This window comes from Panicum virgatum, chromosome 6N (assembly GCF_016808335.1).
Source record: "Panicum virgatum strain AP13 chromosome 6N, P.virgatum_v5, whole genome shotgun sequence".
NCBI classification, from domain to species: Eukaryota; Viridiplantae; Streptophyta; class Magnoliopsida; order Poales; family Poaceae; genus Panicum; species Panicum virgatum.
Genome location: NC_053150.1, coordinates 46,397,990 through 46,422,220, shown reverse-complemented (window position 1 = coordinate 46,422,220; position 24,231 = coordinate 46,397,990). Strand labels below are relative to the sequence as shown.

The following is a 24,231-nucleotide window of genomic DNA, read 5'->3' as shown; positions in this document are numbered from 1 at the left end:
CGCCTGCCTCGGGTGGTGCTCCCCCTCTGGATGTGCAGTGGAGGATGCCTCGCTTGCTGAGGGACTGCAACGCCTAATCCCATCGACGTCTCATGCGCCGGTGCAATGCGCTTCGCGCACCTCGCCTTTGGTCTCGTCGACCCCACCCCGGCGTCGCCGACGAGTCACATCCGCCACGCTCTAGGCGGCCTTGGGGGTAATCCCCGCGTGACGCTCGCCCCTTCGTCCTATGGTGCTGCTCTCATCATGTTCGAAAGCAATGCTGCTCGTGAGCAGACCATGCTGCTGGCGCCGTTCCTCGGCCGTGAGCACACTGTCCGGCTGGAGCGCCACACCGAGACCCCCAACCGCTTCCAGTTCGGCCATGAGGCATTCGCCCACCTCGCCATCCGCAACTTCCCCATGGAGCACTGGAACCGCGAGCGCATCGTCTACTCCGCCGGCCCCTACGCCAACCCGCATCTCGTCGATCCGGTTTGCATTCAGGGCACTGACTTCTTTGTCGTGCTCTTGACTGTCAAGGTGGAAGGCACGGCCGACATTCCTTTCGAGGAATATGTCAAGAACCATGCTGGTTTGGGCGCTATGGCTCAGATCGAGATCCTCCACATCGAGCACCTTGAGGACTCTGACTCCGACGATGATGGCCTGCCTCCGGGTCCGGCTGCGCCACCACACCCCCCGTTGCCGCCGATGTTGCCGTTCCTGGTGAGGCCCCGCCGCCGGCTGGGCTTCCCCTAGATGGGTCGGTTGCCGCGGCCTTGGGGATGTCGGCGGCTGGCTCTGCCTACCTGGGGGACCATGCGCGCCATGCTCGCCGCGCCTTCATGTCCCTGGGCGACGTGCTGCCGATCCCTATTGGCCGTGACCTGGGTCAGCTCTACTACCCCGAGGTACTTGCCGAACCTTTGCTTTCCAAGCCGGTTTCTGTCTCCTTCCACATGCTCCGTGGCTCCTTCTTTGAGATCCGCACGGTTGGTGAACGCGGCGAGCGAGGCCTGTATCGGATCCCCACCCAGCCTTTCCGGGCCAACATTCCGGGGGACCAGGGAATGTTCGTCGTCAACCTCTGCACCGCCTCCGTGGGATTCCTTCACCAGCTTGCAGAGGTGGGGTCCACCCGCTCTCTGTCCTGCTCCGTCGACATCATCGCCACTGGCTTTGGCGCGGCCCCGGCTCCGAACATCTCCATCCGGGATGCCAACAACCTGTGCAACGGCCGCCCCCTCCCCCGGGCCGCCTCTGCTGCTTCTCCGACTGCTCCACCAACCTCCACTGTTCCTGCCGCCCTCGACATTGACCTTGCTGTCCTGGTGCCACCGCCGGCTGTTGTTCCTGCGCCCCCCACTTCGCCAAACTTCGACGTCCTCGACCTCGACATCCTGCCGGTGGCTCCGGAGCCCTTGCGCAGCCTTGGGGACGCGGAGTGTCTCATCACTTCCGTGACCATCCCCTTGCCGCCGCTGCCTCTTGGTTCCCCGGAGCTCCCCGATGTCGACGTTGCTCCCCTGGAGCTCTCTGATGTTGCTGCCCTGCCTCCGCCTAAGAAGACCCGGCTCCCCGCTACATCTACGATGATCCCGACCCTTGCTGCCACTGAGGATGTGGTTGGCAAGCGTCGCAGCTCCCGTCTCCGTACCAAGGAGGCCCCCCTCCGTGAGACGGTGGCTGATGCTGCTGTTCGCCTCAAGAAGCGTAAGCTGGGTGCGGCCACCTCTGCGGGCAACAACAACGTCGACTCCGATGCTGCTCCGGCCTCGGCTACTCCGGCCTGGTGCCTCCAAGATTTGCAGCTGCTAGGGCGGGCTTGTGGTGTCCCTGATGGCCACCTCCTCAACTTGGATGGCTGCCCCGTTTCTGCCGTCGATCCGCTAGACTGATGCGCCTGCAACTTCATGTTCATGCTCCTCGCCCTTTTTACTGCTGCTGGAGAGCCTACGTTGCTCTCACTTTTGTAATGACCCTGTGCTTGGGTCCTGGTCTGTACTTAACGCGCCTTAAAACTCTCAGGAGATACTCAGTGCTGAGAGCTCCCCGGCTGCCGGAGCATGATTCCTTCATGTCATATTGTTGGCTTGCTTCCTGCCAAGGCCTGTCTAGTTGCATTTCTCTGGGTTTGGTGGTGCTTGGCTTTCCTTATGGCTAGATCTCTCACCATTCTCTCCTGGAATGTAAGAGGGCTTGGTGACAGGGGCAAATACAACAATATTCGGCTCGCCATTCCTCAAACTACCCCTACCATCATCTGCTTTCAGGAAACCAAGCTACAAACTATTGATTGCTTCAAAGTACTCTCCCTTCTCCCTGCTAACCACGCCTCTTCCTTCACCTTCCTGGCCTCAAATGGTGCCTCTGCTGGTATTCTTACCTCTTGGGACCAGAATTGCTTCAACCTCACCTCCTCCGGCCACACAGCTCACTCCTTGACAACCATCCTCCAATCCACTTGCTCTAATCTCACTGTCACTGTGACCAACTGCTATGGTCCTTGCCTGCATGGTGATAAGCAGGCATTCTTGGATGAGTTGTTTGGTCTCCAGTCCTCTGTATCTGGCCCATGGGTACTTGTTGGAGACTTCAACCTCATCAGATCTCCCGACGACCGCTCCAATGGTAATTTTGACTCTTTGGAGGCGGACTGGTTCAATGGTTCTCTGGATGCTATGGCTCTGCAGGAGCTCCCCTTGCTCGACAGACGCTTCACTTGGTCCAACCATCAGGAGGTTCCCATTCTGGTACGTCTTGACAGGTTCTTTGTTAACACTGAATGGAGTTTCTGCCTCCCCAACTCGACTCTTGCCTCTTCCTCGGCTGCTGTTTCGGATCACTGTCAGCTTGTCCTCACTGCAGTTACAACAATTCCGAAGCCGGTGATCTTTCGGTTCAACAATCACTGGCCGCGTGTGGAAGGTTTTACAGATACTGTTTCCTCTGCCTGGCTTAGTGTTCCTGGTCTGCTTGCTCCTCAATGCAATCATGCTGCTCTGCTCGTCAGAAAGCTCAAACGATGTCGGCATGATCTCAAGCTCTGGCACCGGCAAAAACGCTCCCCTTTCGACCTCCTACAAAACTGCAACTTAGTCATTGCCATGATCGACCACATTGAGGAAGCCCAGCCCCTATTCCTGGCTGAATTCAACCTGAGAACCTTGGTTCGAGCTGCGGCCTTGGAGCATGGAAAGCAGCTTGCCATCTTCTGGCACCAGCGAAGCAAATTCCGTTCCTGTAAGCTTGGAGATGAGAACACCAAATTTCATCACATGGCCGCTACTGTGCAATGGCGACGCAACCAGATTCAAGCACTTCAAGCTGCTGATGGTTCTTTGGTATCTGATCATGCCTCCAAAGCTGCCATTCTTCATGCCTTCTACTCGGGTCTGTTGGGACAAGCTGATCAATGCTCTGATATGCCAGAATTAGCCTCCCTCCTCAGCTGCACTACTCTTACAACTGGTCAGGCTACAGCTCTGGTTGAGCCCTTCTCTCTTGAGGAACTCAAGACCATCCTATTCTCCATGAAGACCGACACTGCACCCGGCCCTGATGGCTTTACACCTCTCTTCTTCAGAGCAAACTGGGAACTAGTAAAGCATGATCTTCTTGCCTTCCTGAATGCCTTCCATGCGGGTACAGCTGACCTTGAACATGTCAACAAGGCTTATCTTGCCCTCTTGCCTAAGAAAGCTGCCTCCCTCCTGGCCAAAGACTACAGACCTATCTCCTTGCAGAATTGTGTCACCAAGATCTGTACCAAGGGTATGACGCTCCGCTTGCAACCGTTTATTCCTCATCTTGTGCACTCTGATCAGGCCGGGTTCATCAAAGGTCGTTGTATTGCAGAGAACTTTATTTATGCTACTGAAGTTGTCCAATGCTGCCACAAGCGAGGTGCCTCTGCAATCATCCTCAAGCTTGACTTCAGGAAGGCTTTCGATTATGTTGATTGGCATGCCTTGGATGCTATTCTTCTAGCGAAAGGATTCCCTGCTCGTTGGCGTACTTGGATCACCAACCTCAACACCTCCAGCCAGACTGCTGTTGTGCTAAACGGTGTTCCTGGTAAATGGATTCAGTGCCGGAAGGGTTTGCGTCAAGGGGATCCTCTGTCACCCTATTTGTTCATCCTTGTGGCAGACCTTCTGCAGCAAATGGTTCTGAGTGCCTCCATGCAAGGCCTTTTGCAGCACCCCATAGTTGATTCCCTGTCATGCCCTGTCCTCCAATATGCTGACGACACCTTTGCTCGTGGTCAAAGTGTAGGGAAATGGGTAGGCTACGCTAGCATCACTACCGCATAAACCCAAGATACTTGCGAGTAGAAGATCATAGATCGTTACCACTAGACGCGCAGCGCAGCGGAAAAAGTCGCGCGTCGATGTAGAGGAAGTAGTCGATCACGTCCCACGAACCGAGCTCCTCGTACTTGATCCCAGCAGCCGATCAGCGCAGTAGTCGCAGCAGCGCCTCCACGGAGTCCACACGTATGGGGATGAAACGCCGGGCGTCGGTGTGCTAGCACCGCACGCACGGCAAGGGTGGCGGCCGAGAGAGAGGGAGGGGCGGCGGTTAGGGAGGTGGCGCGGCTCAGGTCATCGCCCCCCTAGCCCCTCCCTCATATGTATAGGGCGTACTAATGGGCTTCTATCTCATAGGCCCATTAGTAACCCTAATCCCTCTTGGATCAATATCCACTTGGGCCTTTAAACCGTATTGTGATGATGGGCTCTTGGGCATATCACCAACAATCTCCCACTTGCACTAGAGACAATCATACATGCAAGCTTTCCAACATTCCAAACCCCTTAAGTGTGTGACCCGTTAGGTTCATGTGTAGGTGGTCGTGATCGGAAATCATTTCCGAATCACAAGTCAATAGCGGCACCTAGCAGGGCATAGTGACTCACAAATACACATAAAGATCATATCGGCCGAACCATAGATATACTCATACACCGATCCCTTTGCCACACGATACCAGTCAAGCTCAAAGCGAGATGCGTGCCACCTTTGTGATAGCTCGACCATTCTCTCGATCTAATAGTGGATTCTATTCATAACTAACCTTTAGTCATCATGATTAACTCTTTAATCACTTTGGCATGGCCATGCACTTTCAAATCCAACTATCTCGAGGGGCCCAGAGATATCTCTCCCGTTATCTAGGAGGGGCAAATTCCATCTTGATCCGCTCACATCCCATTCCATGTTTCATGACATACCTGTAAGCTGCTTTTGTAACTACCCAGTCACGGAAGTAGCGTTTAGCAGCCCCAAGATGCACCACTACACACAGTGAGAAACAATGGCGATCTCAGGTCTAAGGATTCAGTAGGTATAACACTCAAGAACAACTGATGGCACATACAAAATAACAATCCCAACATTGTCTTGGAGTGGGTCAATCCAACACCATGTTCACCAACATGTGTCCACATCATTAATCCGATATCTCCATATCCATGATCCGTGAAACATGATCATCAATTAATGCATGTGCTAGTCTCAACATCGTTGTTGTCCCACACAACGACATAAACTAGGGATAATTTAGAATCATATCATTTTCAACAAAGAGTTTCACGAACAAGTCACATACTTGATAATCAATGTAAAATAATCATCCATGGAACAAATAACAATTATTTATCATTACATAAACATACTCATGACACAAAATCTCCCACGCACACTAGAATCACTGATGTAAGTATCTAATACCCATAGATCTCGTGTGCGCCTCATGCTTTGATTGTGGGAGAGGCTTCGTCAACGGATCAGCAACGTTTGAATCCGTGTGCACCTTGCAAACCTTCACATCACCTCTCTCAACAAAGTTACGGATGATGTGATACTTTCGCAGTATATGTCTGGACTTCTTAGTTGTTCTAGGCTCCTTTGCTAGTGCAACGGCACCACTATTATCACAATAGAGGTCCACTGGACTGGACGCACTAGGAACACCACCCAAGTCAGAAACAAACTTTCTGATCCAAACAGCTTCTTTTGCAGCTTCGGAAGCTGCAATATACTCGGCCTCTGTCGTCGAATCAGCCACCGTATCTTGCTTGGAACTCTTCCAGCTCACTGCCCCACCATTGAGGCAGAAAACAAAACCGGATTGCGATTTGGAGTCATCTTTGTCTGTTTGAAAACTAGCATCGGTGTAACCCTTTACAAGGAGCTCATCTTCGCTTCCAAATATTAGGAACATATCCTTAGTTCTTCTCAAGTACTTAAGGATACTCTTTACAATTGTCCAGTGAGGTTCACCGAAATCTGACTGATACCTGCTCGTAACACTTAGAGCAAAGGAAACATCTGGGCGCGTGCAAAGCATAGCATACATGATCGACCCTATGGCTGAAGCATAAGGAATCGTACTCATCCTCTTTTGCTCATCAGGTGTCGTAGCACACTGACTCTTGCTTAGAGTAATGCCACTGTGACATTGGCAAGAAACCTTTCTTGGAATCTTGCATATTGAACCGATTCAGTATCTTGTCAATGTACGTGTCTTGGCTCAATCCAATTAGCCTTTTTGATCTATCTCTATAGATCCTAATACCCAGAATATAAGCCGCCTCTCCTAAATCCTTCATCGAAAAACTCTTTTTCAATGAGGTTTTAACGGCTTCAAGCATTGGAATATCATTTCCGATCAGTAATATGTCATCCACATATAGGATCAGAAACACAAGTGCGCTCCCACTAGCCTTTTTGTAAACACAAGGCTCATCTTCATTCTTGATGAAGCCAAACCCTTTGACTACCTCATCAAAACGAATATTCCAACTCCGAGATGCTTGCTTCAATCCATAGATGGACCTCTGAAGCTTACATATTTTCCCAGCATTTTTAGGATTGACAAAACCTTCAGGCTGTGTCATATACACATCCTCACTTAGATGTCCATTAAGGAAAGCGGTTTTGACATCCATTTGCCATATCTCATAGTCATAATATGCGGCAATTGCTAGGAGAATCCGTAACAGACTTTAGCATTGCGACGGGCGAAAAGGTTTCCTCATAGTCAACACCTTGAATTTGTCGGAAACCTTTCGCCACCAATCGTGCCTTATAGATGTGAACATTTCCATCCATGTCTAATTTTTTCTTAAAAATCCACTTACAATCGACAGGTCTTACACTGTCAATCTGATCGACCAAGTTCCAAACTTGATTATCATGCATGGATTTTAACTCGGATTCCATGGCTTCAAGCCATTTGTCGGAGTCGGGTCCCATCATTGCTTCTTTGTAGGTCAAGGGCTCATCATTTTCCATCAATAATACATGGCGCTCCTCCGTAATAAGGAGGTTGAGCTTGTCAGTAGCGCGACGTGCCCTTATAGACCTTCGTGGGGCTGGTGCCTCAACTACGGGTTGTGCAACATCTTGCACATCCCGTGGATCTTCAGTGGGTGCTGAAACAGTTTCGGGTGTTTCCTGAATTTCTTCAAGTTGCACCTTGCTCCCACTAAATCCTTTTGAGAGAAACTCCTTTTCTAAGAAAACACCATTGCGAGCGACAAACACTTTGCCCTCCGCCTTATTGTAAAAATAATATCCTTTGGTTTCCCTAGGATACCCCACAAAGAAACATTTGTCTGACTTTGGAGTGAGCTTATCTGACATCAAACGTTTGACATAAGCCTCACATCCCCAAACTTTGAGAAAAGATAATCCGGGACGCTTCCCAGTCCATATCTCATATGGTGTCTTCTCAACAGACTTACTTGGAACCCTATTCAGTGTGAACGCAGCAGTTTCAAGAGCATAACCCCAAAATGACAATGGAAGATCAGCTTGGCTCATCATGGACCTAACCATGTCCAACAAGGTTCGGTTCCTCCGTTCGGATACCCCATTCCATTGAGGCGTTCCGGGCGGAGTTAGCTGCGGAATAATTCCACATTGCTTCAAATGATCACCAAATTCAAGGCTCAAATATTCTCCTCCACGATCAGATCGCAGAAATTTAATTGTCTTGCTACTTCATTCTGAAATTCTTTGAACTTTTCAAACGATTCAGACTTGTGCCTCATTAAGTAGATATAGCCATATCTACTAAAGTCATCAGTGAAAGTAATGAAGTACTGAAAACCACCTCTGGCTATTGAGCTCATTGGTCCACATACATCGGTATGTACAAGTCCCAACAAGTCACTCGCCCTCTCACTCTGACCAGTGAAAGGCGCTTTGGTCATCTTTCCAAGCAAACAAGACTCACATGTGTCAAATGATTCAAAATCAAATGAGATTAACAATCCATCTTTATGGAGTTGTTCAATGCGCTTCTCATTTATATGACCTAAGCGACAATGCCAAATAAAAGTGGGATTCAAATCATTTGGTCTAAGCCTCTTAGTATTAATGTTACAGACAGATTTATCCTCAAGATCAAGAACATATAATCCATTCACCAATGGACAATGAGCATAAAAAATACCATTGCAAAAGATAGAACAACGTTTGTTCTCAATTACAATCTTAAAATCACCAACTTCTTCCAAACATGAAGAAGAAATAATGTTCTTGCTCAAAGCAGGAATGCAATAACAATTATTTAATTCCAAAACTAATCCGGATGGTAGAGACAAGTGGTAGGTGCCGACCGCCAACACCGCAACCTTTGCGCCATTGCCGACCCGAACATCCAACTCGCCTCTTGCAAATCTTCTAGTCTCACTTAGACCCTGCAACGATTTGCAAGTGTGAATCATCGATCCAGTATCAAATACCCATGATTCACTAGAAGATAATGCAATATTTATTTCTATAACATTTATACCTGAAGTGGAAGTCTCACTTCCCTTCTTCTTCTTCTTTTCTTCCAAGTACTTCTTGCAGTTCCTAGACCAATGTCCCTTTTCATGACAGTGGAAGCATTCATCTTCAGAAGTAGGGCCAGATTTGGCCTTAGGTGCTGGCTTTAGCTTAGAGCCCGAAGACTCACCACCGGAACTCTTTTCCTTGCCTTTACCTTTGGGATTAGGAGGCGTCCAACGCTTCCTCTTTTTGTTCCCCTTCTGAATCATCATCACATGATTCGGATTCTTCTTAATGCTCTCCTCTGCTGTTTTTAGCATCCCATGCAACTCACTCAATGTTTTATCCAAGCCATTCATCTGAAAGTTCATGATAAAAGGCTCATAGCTCGCCTGGAGCGACTGGAGAATAACATCAGTAGCCAAGTCTATCCAAAGTCTCAATGTAACCAATCATTTTGATCACATGAGGACTGACTGGGCTACCTTCTGCCAGCTTGCACGCAAACAAGGACTTTGAGATATTGAACCTCGCAGTCCTGGCTTGGTTCTGAAACATCCCACGCAGCCCCTCGATCATGGTATGAGCATCTGCATGCTCATACTGCTTCTGCAGATCAGGGGACATGGTGGCGAGCATCAGACAGCTGACATCAAGTGAGTCATTGCAGTGCTTCTCATAAGCTCTGCGATCAGCAGCAGTTGCATTGTCAGGGAGATCATCAGGATATGGCTGCTCAAGAACATACTCCTTTTTCTCTTGTCTGAGAACAATTCTCAGATTGCGGTACCAATCAATAAAGTTTGTTCCATTCAACTTTTCTTTCTCAAGAACAGAACGCAAATTAAAAGCGGAATTGTTACTGGCAGACATGATCTACAACATTAAAGTAAAGCAAGATTTCAGCACTAAGTTTATGTAAAGACTTTCATTAACTGATTTAACAAAAGACAACCTACTATATCAAAGTCATCTTCCCTCTAATGACATATAGTAGTTCAAGATCCATAATCACTAAAATTCTAGTGAGCTTTAGCATCACGGCTAGAAAAGTAGTGATACAGGTAAGTAACAAATTACTAATCACATCTCTATGCGACTCTTGTTTGTTGGGTGGCATCCAATGCCCCGGCCCCAACCCTATGCCTTAAAGCCCAAAACTGTTTTGATAGCTTTGCTGAGTAAACCAATACTATGCTTGTGAATGTCCGACATCCACCCTATACAAAAGTGATTGCTGAGGGTACTCTACTTTGGTAAACCTACCACACAACGATCAAAATTTATAGGTGCAGCTATTGGTAAAAGGCATCAAAAACTCAAACTTTTCTGAGGGAAGCTATTCTATCATGATTAAAGCATCCACCATATGTAAAAGCATGAAAGAATAGTATGACAGGAAAATAAACATCACAGGCATATAATCATATTATATTGTGAATAGTATGGCCTCTTGCATCACAATGGGCTCCATCGCCATGGCTCCAAGGTGACCTCCATTGCCATCCGTCCTGTCTTGTGGTGATCATCATCGCCATCATGATTGAAACCTCCATGAAAAGGTACTAAGCTACTACATCTAATAGCTAGTGAAATAATTACATGAGGATTCAAACATCACAAGTCGACACGCAGGTCGTTATACAATAATGGTGCAACCTCAACCCGGTTGTGTTAACTTGCGACACGCAGGCCGCACAAATCATCACATACATCATCACATGACATTGAGGCCATACCATTCACATCACACCCTGCAAAAACAAGTTAGGCGTACGACGTGTTCTACCAAAATAGCGCTTGGGAAGCCGCTACAGCGAGAAAGCAACGGCGGTCCCGCTGGCCGGTCAGCGGGCGGGGGGCCTGAAAACCTCACGGAATTACACAGATCGCATCTATGGAATCCCTATGAAAATCTCATCAGAGTGATCGCATCACCTCAAATCCGAGCCATTCATAATGCCTCAATTTTCACTAGGTCAATCACCTTGACCGTGCAAACTTTTCACTTGAGAAGACTGCATCTACACATGACCTTGATCTGTTGGTTCAATCTGCTGACTATGCACACAGTTAGTCCCGATGGTGATTCCAGCCGGTAGGGACATGTCGTATGCATAACAGAGAAAGAATACAAACTAATCTTTTGTCATATGCCGCGCAATCAACTCGCTCCAGTTTTAACCCCTTATGACCAATTGATCTAATCAAACCGTGCAAAAGTAATAGATCCAATCTACTACAACAACATATTGCCTATATGCAAAAGATCCAGACCAAAATCTACGCAAGATGGCTCTGATACCACTGTAGGGAAACGGGTAGGCTACGCTAGCATCACTACCGCATAAACCCAAGATACTTGCGAGTAGAAGATCATAGATCGTTACCACTAGACGCGCAGCGCAGCGGAAAAAGTCGCGCGTCGATGTAGAGGAAGTAGTCGATCACGTCCCACGAACCGAGCTCCTCGTACTTGATCCCAGCAGCCGATCAGCGCAGCAGTCGCAGCAGCGCCTCCACGGAGTCCACACGTACGGGGATGAAACGCCGGGCGTCGGTGTGCTAGCACCGCACGCACGGCAAGGGTGGCGGCCGAGAGAGAGGGAGGGGCGGCGGCTAGGGAGGTGGCGCGGCTCAGGTCATCGCCCCCCTAGCCCCTCCCTCATATATATAGGGCGTACTAATGGGCTTCTATCTCATAGGCCCATTAGTAACCCTAATCCCTCTTGGATCAATATCCACTTGGGCCTTTAAACCGTATTGTGATGATGGGCTCTTGGGCATATCACCAACACAAAGCTGATCCAGATCAACTGGCACATCTCAAGGCTCTGCTGGATCAATTCTCCTCTTTCACTGGGTTGCATATCAACTATGATAAAAGTACCTTTGTTCCTATTGGGGTTGAGCCATCTCCGGCTGCTGAGATGGCCCAGCTTTTTGGATGCCAAGTCTCGTCCTTCCCACAGACGTATCTTGGATTGCCTCTCAACTCTACTAAGCTCCGTCTCGCTGATCACCGTCCTTTTGTTGCTGCTGTTGAGTCCTACATCCCTGGCTGGTGTGGCAAGCTGCTCTCTCCTAGTGGCCGGACTGTTCTTGCCAATGCTGTCTTGGGTGCTCGTGCCGTCTATGCAATGTGTTCCACTCTACTACACAAAGGCACTATTGAGGCTATTGATGCCAGGAGACGTGCTTTTATCTGGACGGGCGACATCACCTGCTCGGGGGGGGGCAATGCAAGGCTGCTTGGGAGCTTGTCTATTGGGATCGTGCTCGTGGTGGGCTGGGCATTAAGCGTCTAGATCTCGAGAATAAGGGCCTCCTGTCCAAGTTTGTTGACAAGCTCCTGCAGGCCCCGACCACCAACTGGCAGAAGTGGTTTCACCTTATGTATGGTGATGGTGCTGGTCGGGACCTTGGCGACACACATCACCTGGACACTGCCATTTGGACTACTCTGCGTCAACTGATACCTAATTTCCAACGCTGCACCAAAGTCCACCTTGGCAGTGGTCAGTTTACTAGCTTCTGGTTTGATCACTGGATTGGACCACAGCCACTCGCCGACTTGTTCCCTGCTCTGCTCTCCTTCTGCCCAAGACCAAACATCACAGTTGCTCATGCGTACCTTCAGGACCAGTGGATAATTCCTCTGCATCCGCGTCTGACCTCGGTGGCCTCCTCGCAGCTGAGTGCAATCCTGCTTGCCCTGGCGGATGTCCCTCTCCTGCCACACGTCCCAGATCGTCGTGGCATTGGCGTTGATCTTCAGCCTTTCTCCTCCTGGGGCTTTTACTTATGGCATATGGAGCAGCGACCGATTGATGGATTCGCTGACTGCATTTGGTCCAACGCTGCCATCCCGAGATGCAAGCACTTCCTCTGGCTGGTGCATCACAACCGGCTGCCCTCTGCTGCCTTGCTCCACCACCGCTGTATTGTGGAATCTACTCTGTGTCAGTATTGCGGCGCTTATGAGGATCAGGATCATCTGCTGCTGCGATGTCCCCTTGCCCGTGGGCTTCTCAACTATATTGGCTGGAACATTGCTCCGCACTTGACTTCTTTCAGAGAACTCTGGGACCTGCCATATTTCTCTGATGAAGCCTCCCCGCGAACTCGCTCCACCATCATCACTGCCGTGCTCTGGAATGTCTGGAAAGCGCGCAATTCTGTTGTCTTCAGTTCTCTGTTCCCCACAGCTGATGATACTGGTTTGGCCATCCTCCAAGACCTGCGCCTCTGGTCCATTAGGATGCGATCGCCATCAGACAAAGCTTACCTCCACGAGTGGTGTTCTGCTTTTGATGTAAATTAGTTTGCACATAGTTTTTTCCCTCCCATACTCTTTTGCTGTAAATTCTGTATGTATAACCTCACATATTAATAAAACTTGTTCAGGCTGGTGTTTTGCTGGCCGTAGCCCCCCTCAAAAAAAAAATTGTTGAACTCTGCACATTCTTTCAGCTCAGAAACTCTGAAACTGAAGCAGGAAGCAAAATGTTGAGAAAAGCTAGGTTTTGTCCCCTTTTCAGCAAGAGAATATGACTTCGCAAAAGCTAGCATGTCTGCAATAACCATTAATCTTTTTCTGCTCATAGTTTGCTTGAATTTGCATAGTCCACATCCAAAAGGCGAGAACTTTTTGACAAAAGAAATAATTCTCCAAAGTAAAAAAATTACCAGCGAGGACATCCCAAAACCAAAAGAATCAGACAAAAGTAGCCTTTTCCATTGCTGAATAATTAGGATGCAATGCAAATTCTTCCTGAAACTGCCTCTAATCCTACAAAATGTAGCAGAAATAGCAAACCAAGAAAAGCACCTGTTGCCGGATCCATAGCCACGACCTTTTATGTAACTTCTTCCTGAAACTGCCTCTAATCCTACAAAATGCAGCTGAAATAGCAAACCAAGAAAAGCACTTGTTGCTGGCTCCAGAGCCACGACTTTCTATGCAAACTCTTCCTGAAATTTCCGAGCTCCACGGCGTTGCTGGACTCGGACTCGTGCTCGGCGTCCTCCCGCTCCTCGTTCTCATCCTCCTCGTCCGTCTCCTCTTCGGCATCGACGTCCTCGCACCTATGTTGCACCAATACGGGATACGGATACGCCGATACGGATACGACGACACAGCGATACGGCATCTTCAAAAAATAAGGATACGCCGATACGGCGAGTATATATAGAAGCTGAAAAATAAATATGACAATGGATATACCTTGAGAAAACATAGTTCCATAACACATTTAAGATAGCATAATAATTTGTTCTTGCAATAAAATTCTAAAGAGCAATAACTAATATGAGATAGCAAATAGCATTTAGCCACATTGACGTGAGACTGAGAACTTCCACCAGCACTAGCCATCTAGAAAATGGACCAAGAACGCTAGAACAGATTGAAAAACAATATAGATTTCAGCCATAAAGATGGAGAGATGGACTGATGGAGTCACGAAGGTTACAGTCCAATCCTAGATGCAATTTTGGACATACCTGAAGAACAGATGCAGTGATCGTCGGATGGAAGCGGCGGCCAGCCGGCCAGGCGTCTTTGAGACTCCGACCGTTTGTTTCCTGCTACAGTGCTACGGGGTATGAATAGATTAGGGTTAAGGATCGGCTGCTCTCCCTAAATGACTACTTAAGGACTTCACATGTACACAAATGGGCTGTTGAGACGATGGGCTACAAACTGAGTGGTTATGGGCTACGAAGTATCGGTAGAGGTATCGAAGTGTATCGAAGAAGTATCGGAATTAATTTTATTTATTTTTTCCTCATATTTTCCGATACTTTGCCGATACGGTATCGAAGGAGTATCGGGGTATCGAAGTATCGGATACGTATCGGGATACGGGTACGGCAGGTCAGTGAAGTATCCGTGCAACCTAGCCTCGCACGCAGCGAGGCCGAGATCCCAGGCGACGTTGCCTTGTCGGCCCCAGCGCAGAGCCACGCCGCGCCCGCGACCAGCGTGCCGCGGGAGTAGGGGAAGAGGGCAAGAGGCCATGGTGGTTCTCGCGAGCGCCATGGTGAACGGGCTGTGCCGCGAGGCCCGGGCGATGGCGAGGGTGGGGAAGCGAGCAGCGAGCGGGGAGGAGGCAGTGGTGCGCGGCAAGCGGGAGGAAGGGAGGTGGCGCGCGCACAGGCGGCGAGCCAGGAGGCGGCGGCGAGCGCGTGCGCGGCCACCCTCGGGCAGTGGTGGCGTGCGCGCGGCGAGTGGGAGGAGGGAAGGTGGCGTGCGTGCGGGCTGCGAGCGAGGAGCCGGTGGCGAGCGCGCGGGCGGCGAGCAAGGAGGCGGTGGCGTGCGCGCGGCAAGCGGGAGGAGGGGAGGAGGCGGTGGCGCGTAAGGATGGCAACGGGTCGGGTTCGGTTCGGGTGGAGTGTTTGGGCATCCAAAACCGAAATCCGAACTTAAAACCCGAACCCGACCCGAACTTCAATTCGGGTGAGAATTCAAACCCAAAACCAAACCCGCGGATACCCGAAACCCAACGGTTAATCCGAAACCCGAATTCTTTTACAAACAAGCAACAACAATATTCTAGCAAGGAGATTGAGATGTAGTAGTAGCTTCAGATCCGATTGAGATGCAGTAGTAGCTTCAGATCCGATTGAGATGCAGTAGTAGCTTCAGATCCGCTTAATTCCCGGAGACAAGGCGCTCATGGCCGAGCTGGCATGCTTGATTCGTGGCTTGAAGAGGCGCAGCCGGCAAGGTAGCTCGTCGGAGGCCGCTGCAATGGGTGCGAGCAGCAGTGGCACGACCTCCATGCGGCCTGCGGCGGGCGGGGCGTGGCCGCGCGAGCACCCTCCTTGCGGCGGCCGGCGGGGCGCGGCCGCGCGAGCAGCCTCCGTCCGGCGGCCGGAGGGCGGGCCGCGGGGGGCGGAGGTGCGGCGGCCGGCGGCCTCCGGGCGTTGGGCGCTCGCCCGCCTACGTGCGGCCGTGCGGGGGGCGGAGGTGCGGCAGGTGGGTGGGGTCGGGTGGGCAGCCGCCGGGAGGGATGGGTGTGAGGGGCAGGGTTTTTTATCCCGACCGGTTAACCCAAACCGCTGGCCACCGGTTCCGGTTTACCGGACCGGTTGGACCGGTAACCGGTGAAAACCGGTTGAATTCAAATCCAAATTCAAATAAATTCAAAAACTCCCGTGCAACCGGTTCCGACCGGTTTACCGGCCGGTTTGACCGGTTTACCGGCCGGTTTTACCGGTTTACCGGTCGGTTTGACCGGTTTGAATTCGAATCCAAATTCAACAGCTCCCGTGCAACCGGTTTACCGGCCGGTTTGACCGGTTTACCGGCCGGTTTGACCGGTTTGCCTTAATGGGCCGGCCCATTTTTTTCTTTTTCTTTTTTGATTTAACTTCAACTCCCCGCAAACTATACTAAATGAACGAATTTTTGAGAAAATTTGACACCATTAGATTCGTTGCACCTTGAAGTATTTTTAGGAATTTTTTGAGATTTTTCCATTTTTTGGAATTCAAATTTAAAATTTGAATTTGGGCCGGTTTGAAACCGGCCGGAACCGGAACCGGTCCGGGCCGGTTAGACCGGTAACCGCGGTAACCGGACCGGTTCCAGCCGGTTTTTTTAACCCTGGTGAGGGGAGGGAGAGGTTAGGTCGTGAGGGTTGAGGGAGAGAAGGGATTATATACCTAGAGTTGCTAGTGGGCTTTTATTGGGCTGGTTTGTTTTGGAGATCCAGTGGAGCTCCGTGGGTAAAATTTAAAACCCGCCCCAAATCCGAAATATTTCGGGTATCCGAACCCGCAAAACCACGGGCGAAAATCAAAACCCGAACCCGAAACCCGCAAACCCGAAATCCGTGGATATTCGCCCTGAACCCGCCCCGCTACCATCCTTAGTGGCGCGCGGCGAGCGGAAGGAGGTGAGAAGGACCATGGCAGGGAACAGAGAGCGAAAGCCGAAAGGAGAAGACCACGAACGGGTACGCGAAGGTTGCAGTTGATGCGTGGGTACGCGGGCGGGTAGAATCGCATTTAGTGAGAAAAAAGATTAATTTTTGGCAGAAACATTCTCTATCATCCAGTTTTTATGAGTCTCCACCCCCTCTCACCTTTTTGGATCCTGACAGACGGATTTCAACGTGAGGGGTAAGGTGGGTTCGATTTGAGTAAAAAACGTTTTCAATTGTTTTCGATCTTTATAATATAGATAAATAGATTAAATAGGCCAATACGACCGTGCACTCTAATAATATAATCTAATGACACATGATAAAATAAAGTTTTGTGGCAACTGAAAGTCTACTGCGTAGCTGATGCGTTCTGCTCGAGTTAATAATTAGGAGAGATTGGAAGAGAGAAAAGGAAAACTTACTAATGAGCCGGCTAATTGGATGAAGATTTTGAGATGTACCTGCTTTCTACAGATGATTCATGTGTGTCGCTGCTTGTCATCCGGCACATGTCTCCACCGCTATCGTTGGTATATCAATTTGAAGCACAATTCAACAAGGCATACCGGCTGCATGGAGAAATAAGAAGGGCACAGAAGTGCAGAACGACCGCACGGCGTATTCACGAAGGCCACGGACACTCGAACGTATATCTGATTTTTAGGCGCACGGGCACTTCGCAGCCGGCGACTGGATTTTAGGCCTCATCAAGAAAGAAATGGAGGTTCGGCGACAGACGTGCGAGGGCCGACCGGCCAGTTAATCTTTTATGTATCCCTTTCTTAAGAGTTTGAGTTTTTCAGTTATTTATGTAATCACAACTATTATAAGAATTTGTTTTCTTCTCCTTCTTATATGATCCGGCAGTGCTCCTGTCCATAACTTCAAAAAAAAAATCTGATTTTTTCTATGGCTATTGGCCTTGTTTGTGTCGGGCGCACGGACGACCGCACGGGCGCACGGCAGAGGGAGCGGATGGGAAGAAAATATTCCCGTGACAAGAGGGCATGGCCACAGGCAGACCCCCAACCGGCGCCGCCTGTCTGCAGCTGTGTGCCCCCGGCGTGTTCGGCCAACGCCGCGCCGCGCGCCACGGCCCGTCGCCGTCGGTGTGGATGAATCCCGAACAGATGCCTCGTCGTCCCTCGCGCTCGAGTCGAGACCATGGAGCGCGAGCTTCTCTGCGTGCGATCTGGCTCGGCGACGACGCCGAGGTGACGTGACTGAACGAGGAACAGGGGACCTGCATGCATCTGCGAGGTTCAGAAAAAGGGACGGCGAGGAAAGACTGAACAAGAAGAAACGAACACCATAGTTCTGTAATTCTGTTTCCCTGCTATGGATTGAGCCTGGGACTGAAACTTGGTGCGGTGATTCTTCGTTGAACCCCCAGGCTCCATGAATTTTCTCAGATTTTTTGGATCTCGGTTTGGCTACGAACGAATTGAAACACAAGAACACAAGGGGGTGGACGGTACTTGAAATACCGTCCGTCCACCCCGCCTCCAGATTTTCTCGATTTAATTTCTCCCTCCACAAAGCGAGGGTGGAAATGAAATTTGGTGGGTTGTTTCGACATTTCTTGCTCAGTGTGTGGGATTTTTTTCAGAATTTTTCATCGCGATTTGGATCGGGAAATGGAGCCGGGGGGTGGACGGTGATTGAAATACCGTCCACCCCCCGTCCCGGCCGTCCCCAACGGGCCCGACCAATCACCGCCCGGGGAACGGCTTCTTCCTCGCGCGGCCGTTTCTCCTCGTCTCACTGCCTCCGGCGCCCACCTTGGTGCGCTTTGTGACGTACCCAGACGTGGAGCTCGCACTGGCCGGCGATGAGTCAATGGCGCCTCTGGCATGGGCTGGCCGTGGCCCCTCGCCGCGTCCGGCGTCCACCAGGAAAAAAGGAGCCCGGCGCACTAGTTCATGCTCATGCCGCCGTCACGCCGCCTAGTGCTACGCACATGTCCGCGACGGCTAGCCGGAGGCCCGGGTTCCGGCCGGCCGAACCTCCGGCCTATGGGCGGCGCCTCCCGTCCGTCGCGCTGGCGGACGCGCGCACGGCGAGGGGACGGGAAGCATAGTGCGCGGGTCGCCGCGCCGGGCACCGCACAGAGCAGCGGCACGGCGGCGCACTGGCCACTGGCCGCGGACGCGCGGCGCGCAGTGCCTTGCTCCAGTTGCTCATGCAGCTTGTGACGGGACAACAGCAGCAAGTTCAAGCTCCAGTTGTAGAATCACAAATGAATGGACTCGTTCTTGGTGCAAACAATTCGAGCCATGTACAGTTCCAGAGTTCCAAAGTTAACACATAAAGAGTGAAGAATTTGGAACGCCAAAAGCTACATGATCCTATTCGACAGTCTGAATGATCAGGCCCATTACCTGTCTCAACCTCTAGATCATACAGCAATAAAAATGGGCAAAGACGACTTACCTAAATGCATTACACAAAGGAGAAAAAAAAGAACTAGTTATGCAAATGGCAGTGGCCAAAAATTGCCAGGCTTCAGTTTCTGACAGGAATTAGTAGTGCCTCCTACGCAGAATCGACCGGCACCATCTTCACCGCAACGGCGATCGGCATGCCAATGAAGCCGATGAAGATGCTGGCGATCCACTGCGTGAACGTGAGAGGGGTCGTGTTCGCAAAGTTGCCGAGGAACTGGATTATGATGAACTGGAAGACGACGGTGCTGCCGAGGACGGCGGCGAAGACATTGTTGTCTAGGATGCCCTGGAAGACATTTATCCTCTCCATCTCCCTTGAGCTCACCTCATTGAAAACCTGCACGGTTCAGGAAAAGAAAAAGAATTAGTGGAGCTTCGCATGTTAAAACGAATAAAAATAGTATTGTTCATGGATGTTTATTCCATATTCATGACCATTTCAAACTTCCAGTAATCATACTTTCCCAGATTGCCATAAAGAAACCCCTTTTCTGACAGTTGAAAGTATCAAAGTACTATTTTCAGGTTTCAGCCTTTCTTAGTAGGGATTCTGTGGAATAATCCCATATTTTCCGATATAAATTCATTAGCACACTAATGCCATAGTTCCAGCAAGAAACACAAAGTAAAGCCAATGGGGGCCTACATATTTGGTAAAAGCAGAAAAATAAATGCAAGAACCACTTCCAAATTACCTGGCAGAATACGAAGCAGTTAAAGATGATTGTGTTCAAGACTAGATCGGAGTTGTCGCCCTCGATTGCAAAGAGCCATTTCCCTTCAGCCTGCAGATACCAAATCACAAGGAACTGGTAGATGGCCTGTCCCATGATGTTCCTCCACATGACGTTGCTGATGAAGTTTCCTTTCCTTCCAACAGGAGTTCTCTTCATCAGCTCATTGTTTGGAGGTTCTGTGGCCAATGCCAGTGCGCCTAGTGTGTCCATGATCATGTTGACCCAGAGCAATTGCACAGCGGTAAGAGGAGCACTCCCTTCATCAACAAGCAAAAGTACAGGAACAGTGAGAAACAACTTACAGAACAAACAGATTTGAAAGTTTGAAGTTTGCAGCGTTAGTATTATAACACAAATTTGGATTATCCGAAACATTATTGCAAATATAAAAGGTTCATTCCAGTATTTATGTGATAGATGTAATTGCATTGCAGCATAAATTCTTTATTTTAAGGGAAAAAATAAAATCAACTTTTCATAAATACCTATCAAGCAAGCTGAAGAGAAGTTTACAATGAGAGCAACCACATTGACTGTCAGCTGAAACTGCACAAACTTCTGAATATTGATGTACACTGATCGACCCCACTTAGCAACAGTGGCTATAGTGGAGAAGTTGTCATCAAGAATGATAACATCCGCACTCTCTTTCGCCACCTTCACATAAAGATAATCATATCAGAACTGTGTAATGAATGGCATTGGGAGCACAGGTAAATGAGTTCATTCTTATAGCTGTTATGTGGATGTCAAGAATAGCACAAGTAATAACATGCCGAAAAATATAGCTACCAATTAAATTATTGCTTGTTGTAGTACAAAACTTCCCAATGCTGTAACTCCTACTCCTGCAAACGCTCCTATTTGTAACTTGATCTGAACACAACTTTCACCACCGGCTTGCCGGCATCAATGAAATATATATTTCAGAATTAATAAATTAATAAAAAATTTCTTTGATTAAAAATCCTTACCGAATATGATAAGTAAATAAGCTTCTAAAAATTAGCGCCGGGGCACCTCTTCACGTCCAGCGAGGGTGTGCTCGCCGCCATGCATGATCTCTCCGTGCTGCTTGCCTTCGCCATACTCCTCAACAGCATGCAGCCGGCAAGCTGCCGACGAGCCTCACATGTGACATGACATGACCTTTTTCATAGACCACAAGCTGACATGTACGCCATGCTGCATTTTCAATGTTTGTTGGGGGTGACCATCGGTTTAGGATGGGCTGATGGCAAAGCGTTGGTCGCCTACGTGAACCTCGGTCCTATACTACCTGCTCGCCCTTGGATATATATGTTACACGGTTGGCCGCTTCATTTCGGAGTCGGGGTAATACTACAAACACTGGCTGCTAGATGATTAAACAACAACAGCATATGTATGTATGGATCGGTAGCATCCATCACGACATCAATTTTTTTGCAAAGCACGACAAATAAAGCAGCGTTAAAAGAAAATCACCACATTCGTCGAGAGAGGCTAGACATTACCAAGTATCTAAAAAGAGGAGAATATACACCATGAAATTTTATGAAGATCTAACGATCAAATTAACTCAAAGAGTCTATATCAAATATGATATATATATATATAATTAAAAAATTGAAAAAATTAGGATTTGATAAAAAAACTTGCCAAATATGATTAGTAAATAAATAAATTAGGAATTAAAAATAATAAAATTCAGACTTCACTACAACCAAATAGGTAAATTTAGAATAAGAAAAAGGAAATTAGCACTTGAAAAAGAGTGCATACACTACAATAAAAACGAGCTTTCGTCCCATACGATTAGTACCGGTTAACTTTTGGTCCGGTACTAAAGTTGGCACGGAGCTATTTTAGTATCGGATCCAAATTAATCAAATAATAAAAACTGATATTTGATTTCTATTGAGTTTGGGAAGCAAATTATATATATATATATATATATATATATATAGCCCTTGTAAAGTAAAATTATTTAAGATAGATTTATAAATATGGCTTGAAATTGCCATACTAATAAAAGATAATTGATAACATTGATTCTTATGATAATCCAATATTTTAAATTATTCTAGAGGGGTTTGTTTAATACAATATAAAATCTAAAAATAGAAATATAAAAATAAAAGATCCAAGTAAATAATAAAATAAATCACTAAATCTTTAGGAATAGTAATGACAAATAGTATCTAAATTTTGAACAGATTACTTAAATAAAGGGACATTGGTTCCTAAAATTTTAATGCTACCTGCTTTTTTCACAGTACTGGTAAAATATTAACCAAGTTAAACTAAAAAAGAGAAGATATAAGTTGGATTTTATGAAGATCTAGGCTCATAGTAGAATTTGCAGCAGAGGAGCACGGGCGACGACTTAGGGTCGCTAGGCCCTAGGTCCGCTAGTGATACTAAAATATCCAAATAAATAGCTTATATAAAATTTAATTGGTTTAACCTAAAATTAGGATTAAATAATGAGTGCATTATAAGATTAACATTTTACCATTAGGGTACATAATGCCAAGCTATCAGTAGAGGACATGGAAATCCTATTGGTCATAATGAAATGCTGCAAAAGGATGTGGGCATCATAATGGATATGTCGGTGAAAGCCAACATGATAAATGGGAACACGGATAACCTATGGATCAATACGAGCAGGTCATGATAGAAAAGCATGATGTAAAAGATGAAGCATTCTTAGAAGACAAGAACAACAACATATAGAAGGCAAGGCAAGAGAGAAAGTATAAAAGAAGAGACAAGGTAAATAGGGCCAAAAAGACTATGAATACCAATATGGAGCAGTGTAGATTTGTCTTGGGCTAAAGTATTCTATTAGAATATCAAGGAGGGGAGGTTTAGTTCAGAATATTAATGGACTACACATGCATCAAGACTGGGATGATTAGAGGGGAAATTGGCTTGCTCAAGGCGTGGAAAAGAGGATGGTCTATTTGTGTAGTTCCTAAGAATGATATCGAGACCATAGCTAAAAAAGTACACAAAACTAAAACTTAAAGTGATAAAATAATAGTATAAGAATATGAAGTCCATCCAGCCTAGGGTGTCCACAGGCTTGAGCAAATCATGTTTAAAAAAGTAGGAGAATATAAAAGAGTATAGATTTATATATGATCTTGAATGATTAGATGCGCACCAAGATCTTGATCATTGATGAGAAAATTAGCTTGCTCAAGGCCCAAGAAAGAAGATGGTATATTGATGTAATTGCTCAAGAAGACAATGGGAGAATATAACAACTGAAAAGAATCTACACATATACCTCATCACTATGAGAAAGAAAAGTAAGAAACTACCTAGAGATAGAAAAATGAATTTTATGTACATAATGTTATTATGATAGCTGAAATCAGACTAGCCGCGCTATTAGCGCGGGCCACCTTGCTAGTTAATAATTAGCGGATGGTTACTGTAGCATCACTGCTGCAAATCATGGATTAAGTAGGCTCATTAGATTCGTCTCGCAATTTACAGCCCATCTATGCAAAAAGTTTTATAAATAGACTTTATTTAGTACTTCATATATGTGTCAAAATATTCGATGTGACATTTTTTTTGCGTTTACGAGGTTTATGGGGTGGGAACTAAACAAGGCCTGAAGCGCATTGGGGGCGCATCGTTGTGCGCGGAGTGATGCGCATGCTGACGCCTGACGCGGTCAGCTGTGGGTCCCGTCTTTGGCCCATCCCGTGAGACCCAAACACATGAAAATAATTCCATAACATGTTTCCCATCCACACAACCAAACAGGGCCTAGGTTTCTCCCAAATGTGACCCACGAACTTTTGCAGGTTTGAGATGGGCATGGGTTGGGAGTATTCTATGCCAGTAAAAGATGGATTGGGAGGGAGGTGACCTGACCCACGGTCACTATTCTTGTTACACTTACCCTTAGCAGTTTGCTTTAGGTTGGTGACATGTGTCACTTGTTCAGGATATGCTCCTAATAGACCGGTGACAATTATCACCTTGGGCGGTTGTCTGAAGTCTGAACCACCGTTCCTGACGTCTGTAACCCCACATGTCAGGCTTCTTCTCCATAATTTGAGCGAATGCAAGGGGCTCTGTTATTTTATCAGGATTTTCCTGAATATTCCATTGGAATTCAATCGGAGCATACTTTAGTTTAACCCTATCATTCAGAACCTGCTCAAATGGAAATCTCACAGCTAATGATTTTTGTCTTAGTTCCCTTTCAGAAGGATTCATTGGGAATGAGTAAGCTCCATGGCTCCTCCCGTGATTAATCCCTCTGGTTGAGGAGATAAACCGTACCTGATGATTCCATTTGTGTTTCATACTTTCATGACACGATTATAGACTGTT

The 24,231-nt window shown here is 47.8% G+C and overlaps 1 protein-coding gene across 1 annotated transcript; it reads right to left on the bottom strand.

Moving 5' to 3' along the window:
* Positions 1-19,238: 19,238 nt before the first annotated feature.
* Positions 19,239-20,975, bottom strand: LOC120678230 (calcium-transporting ATPase 2, plasma membrane-type-like). Its single transcript, XM_039959374.1, has 4 exons — positions 20,967-20,975; positions 20,373-20,544; positions 19,846-20,144; positions 19,239-19,487 (listed from the first exon to the last, which is right to left on the bottom strand). The coding sequence occupies exons 1-4, from the start codon at positions 20,973-20,975 to the stop codon at positions 19,239-19,241; spliced, it is 729 nt and encodes a 242-aa protein (XP_039815308.1).
* Positions 20,976-24,231: the final 3,256 nt, after the last annotated feature.

Bases quoted from the DNA above. Each gene is read 5' to 3' on its own strand.
- LOC120678230 (XM_039959374.1), bottom strand. The intron at 20,145-20,372 runs GTATTTATGAAA...TTGTTGATGAAG, and splicing joins CTCTTCAGCTTGCTTGATAG to GGAGTGCTCCTCTTACCGCT. The intron at 19,488-19,845 runs GTAATTTGGAAG...TGAACCGTGCAG, and splicing joins ACTGCTTCGTATTCTGCCAG to GTTTTCAATGAGGTGAGCTC.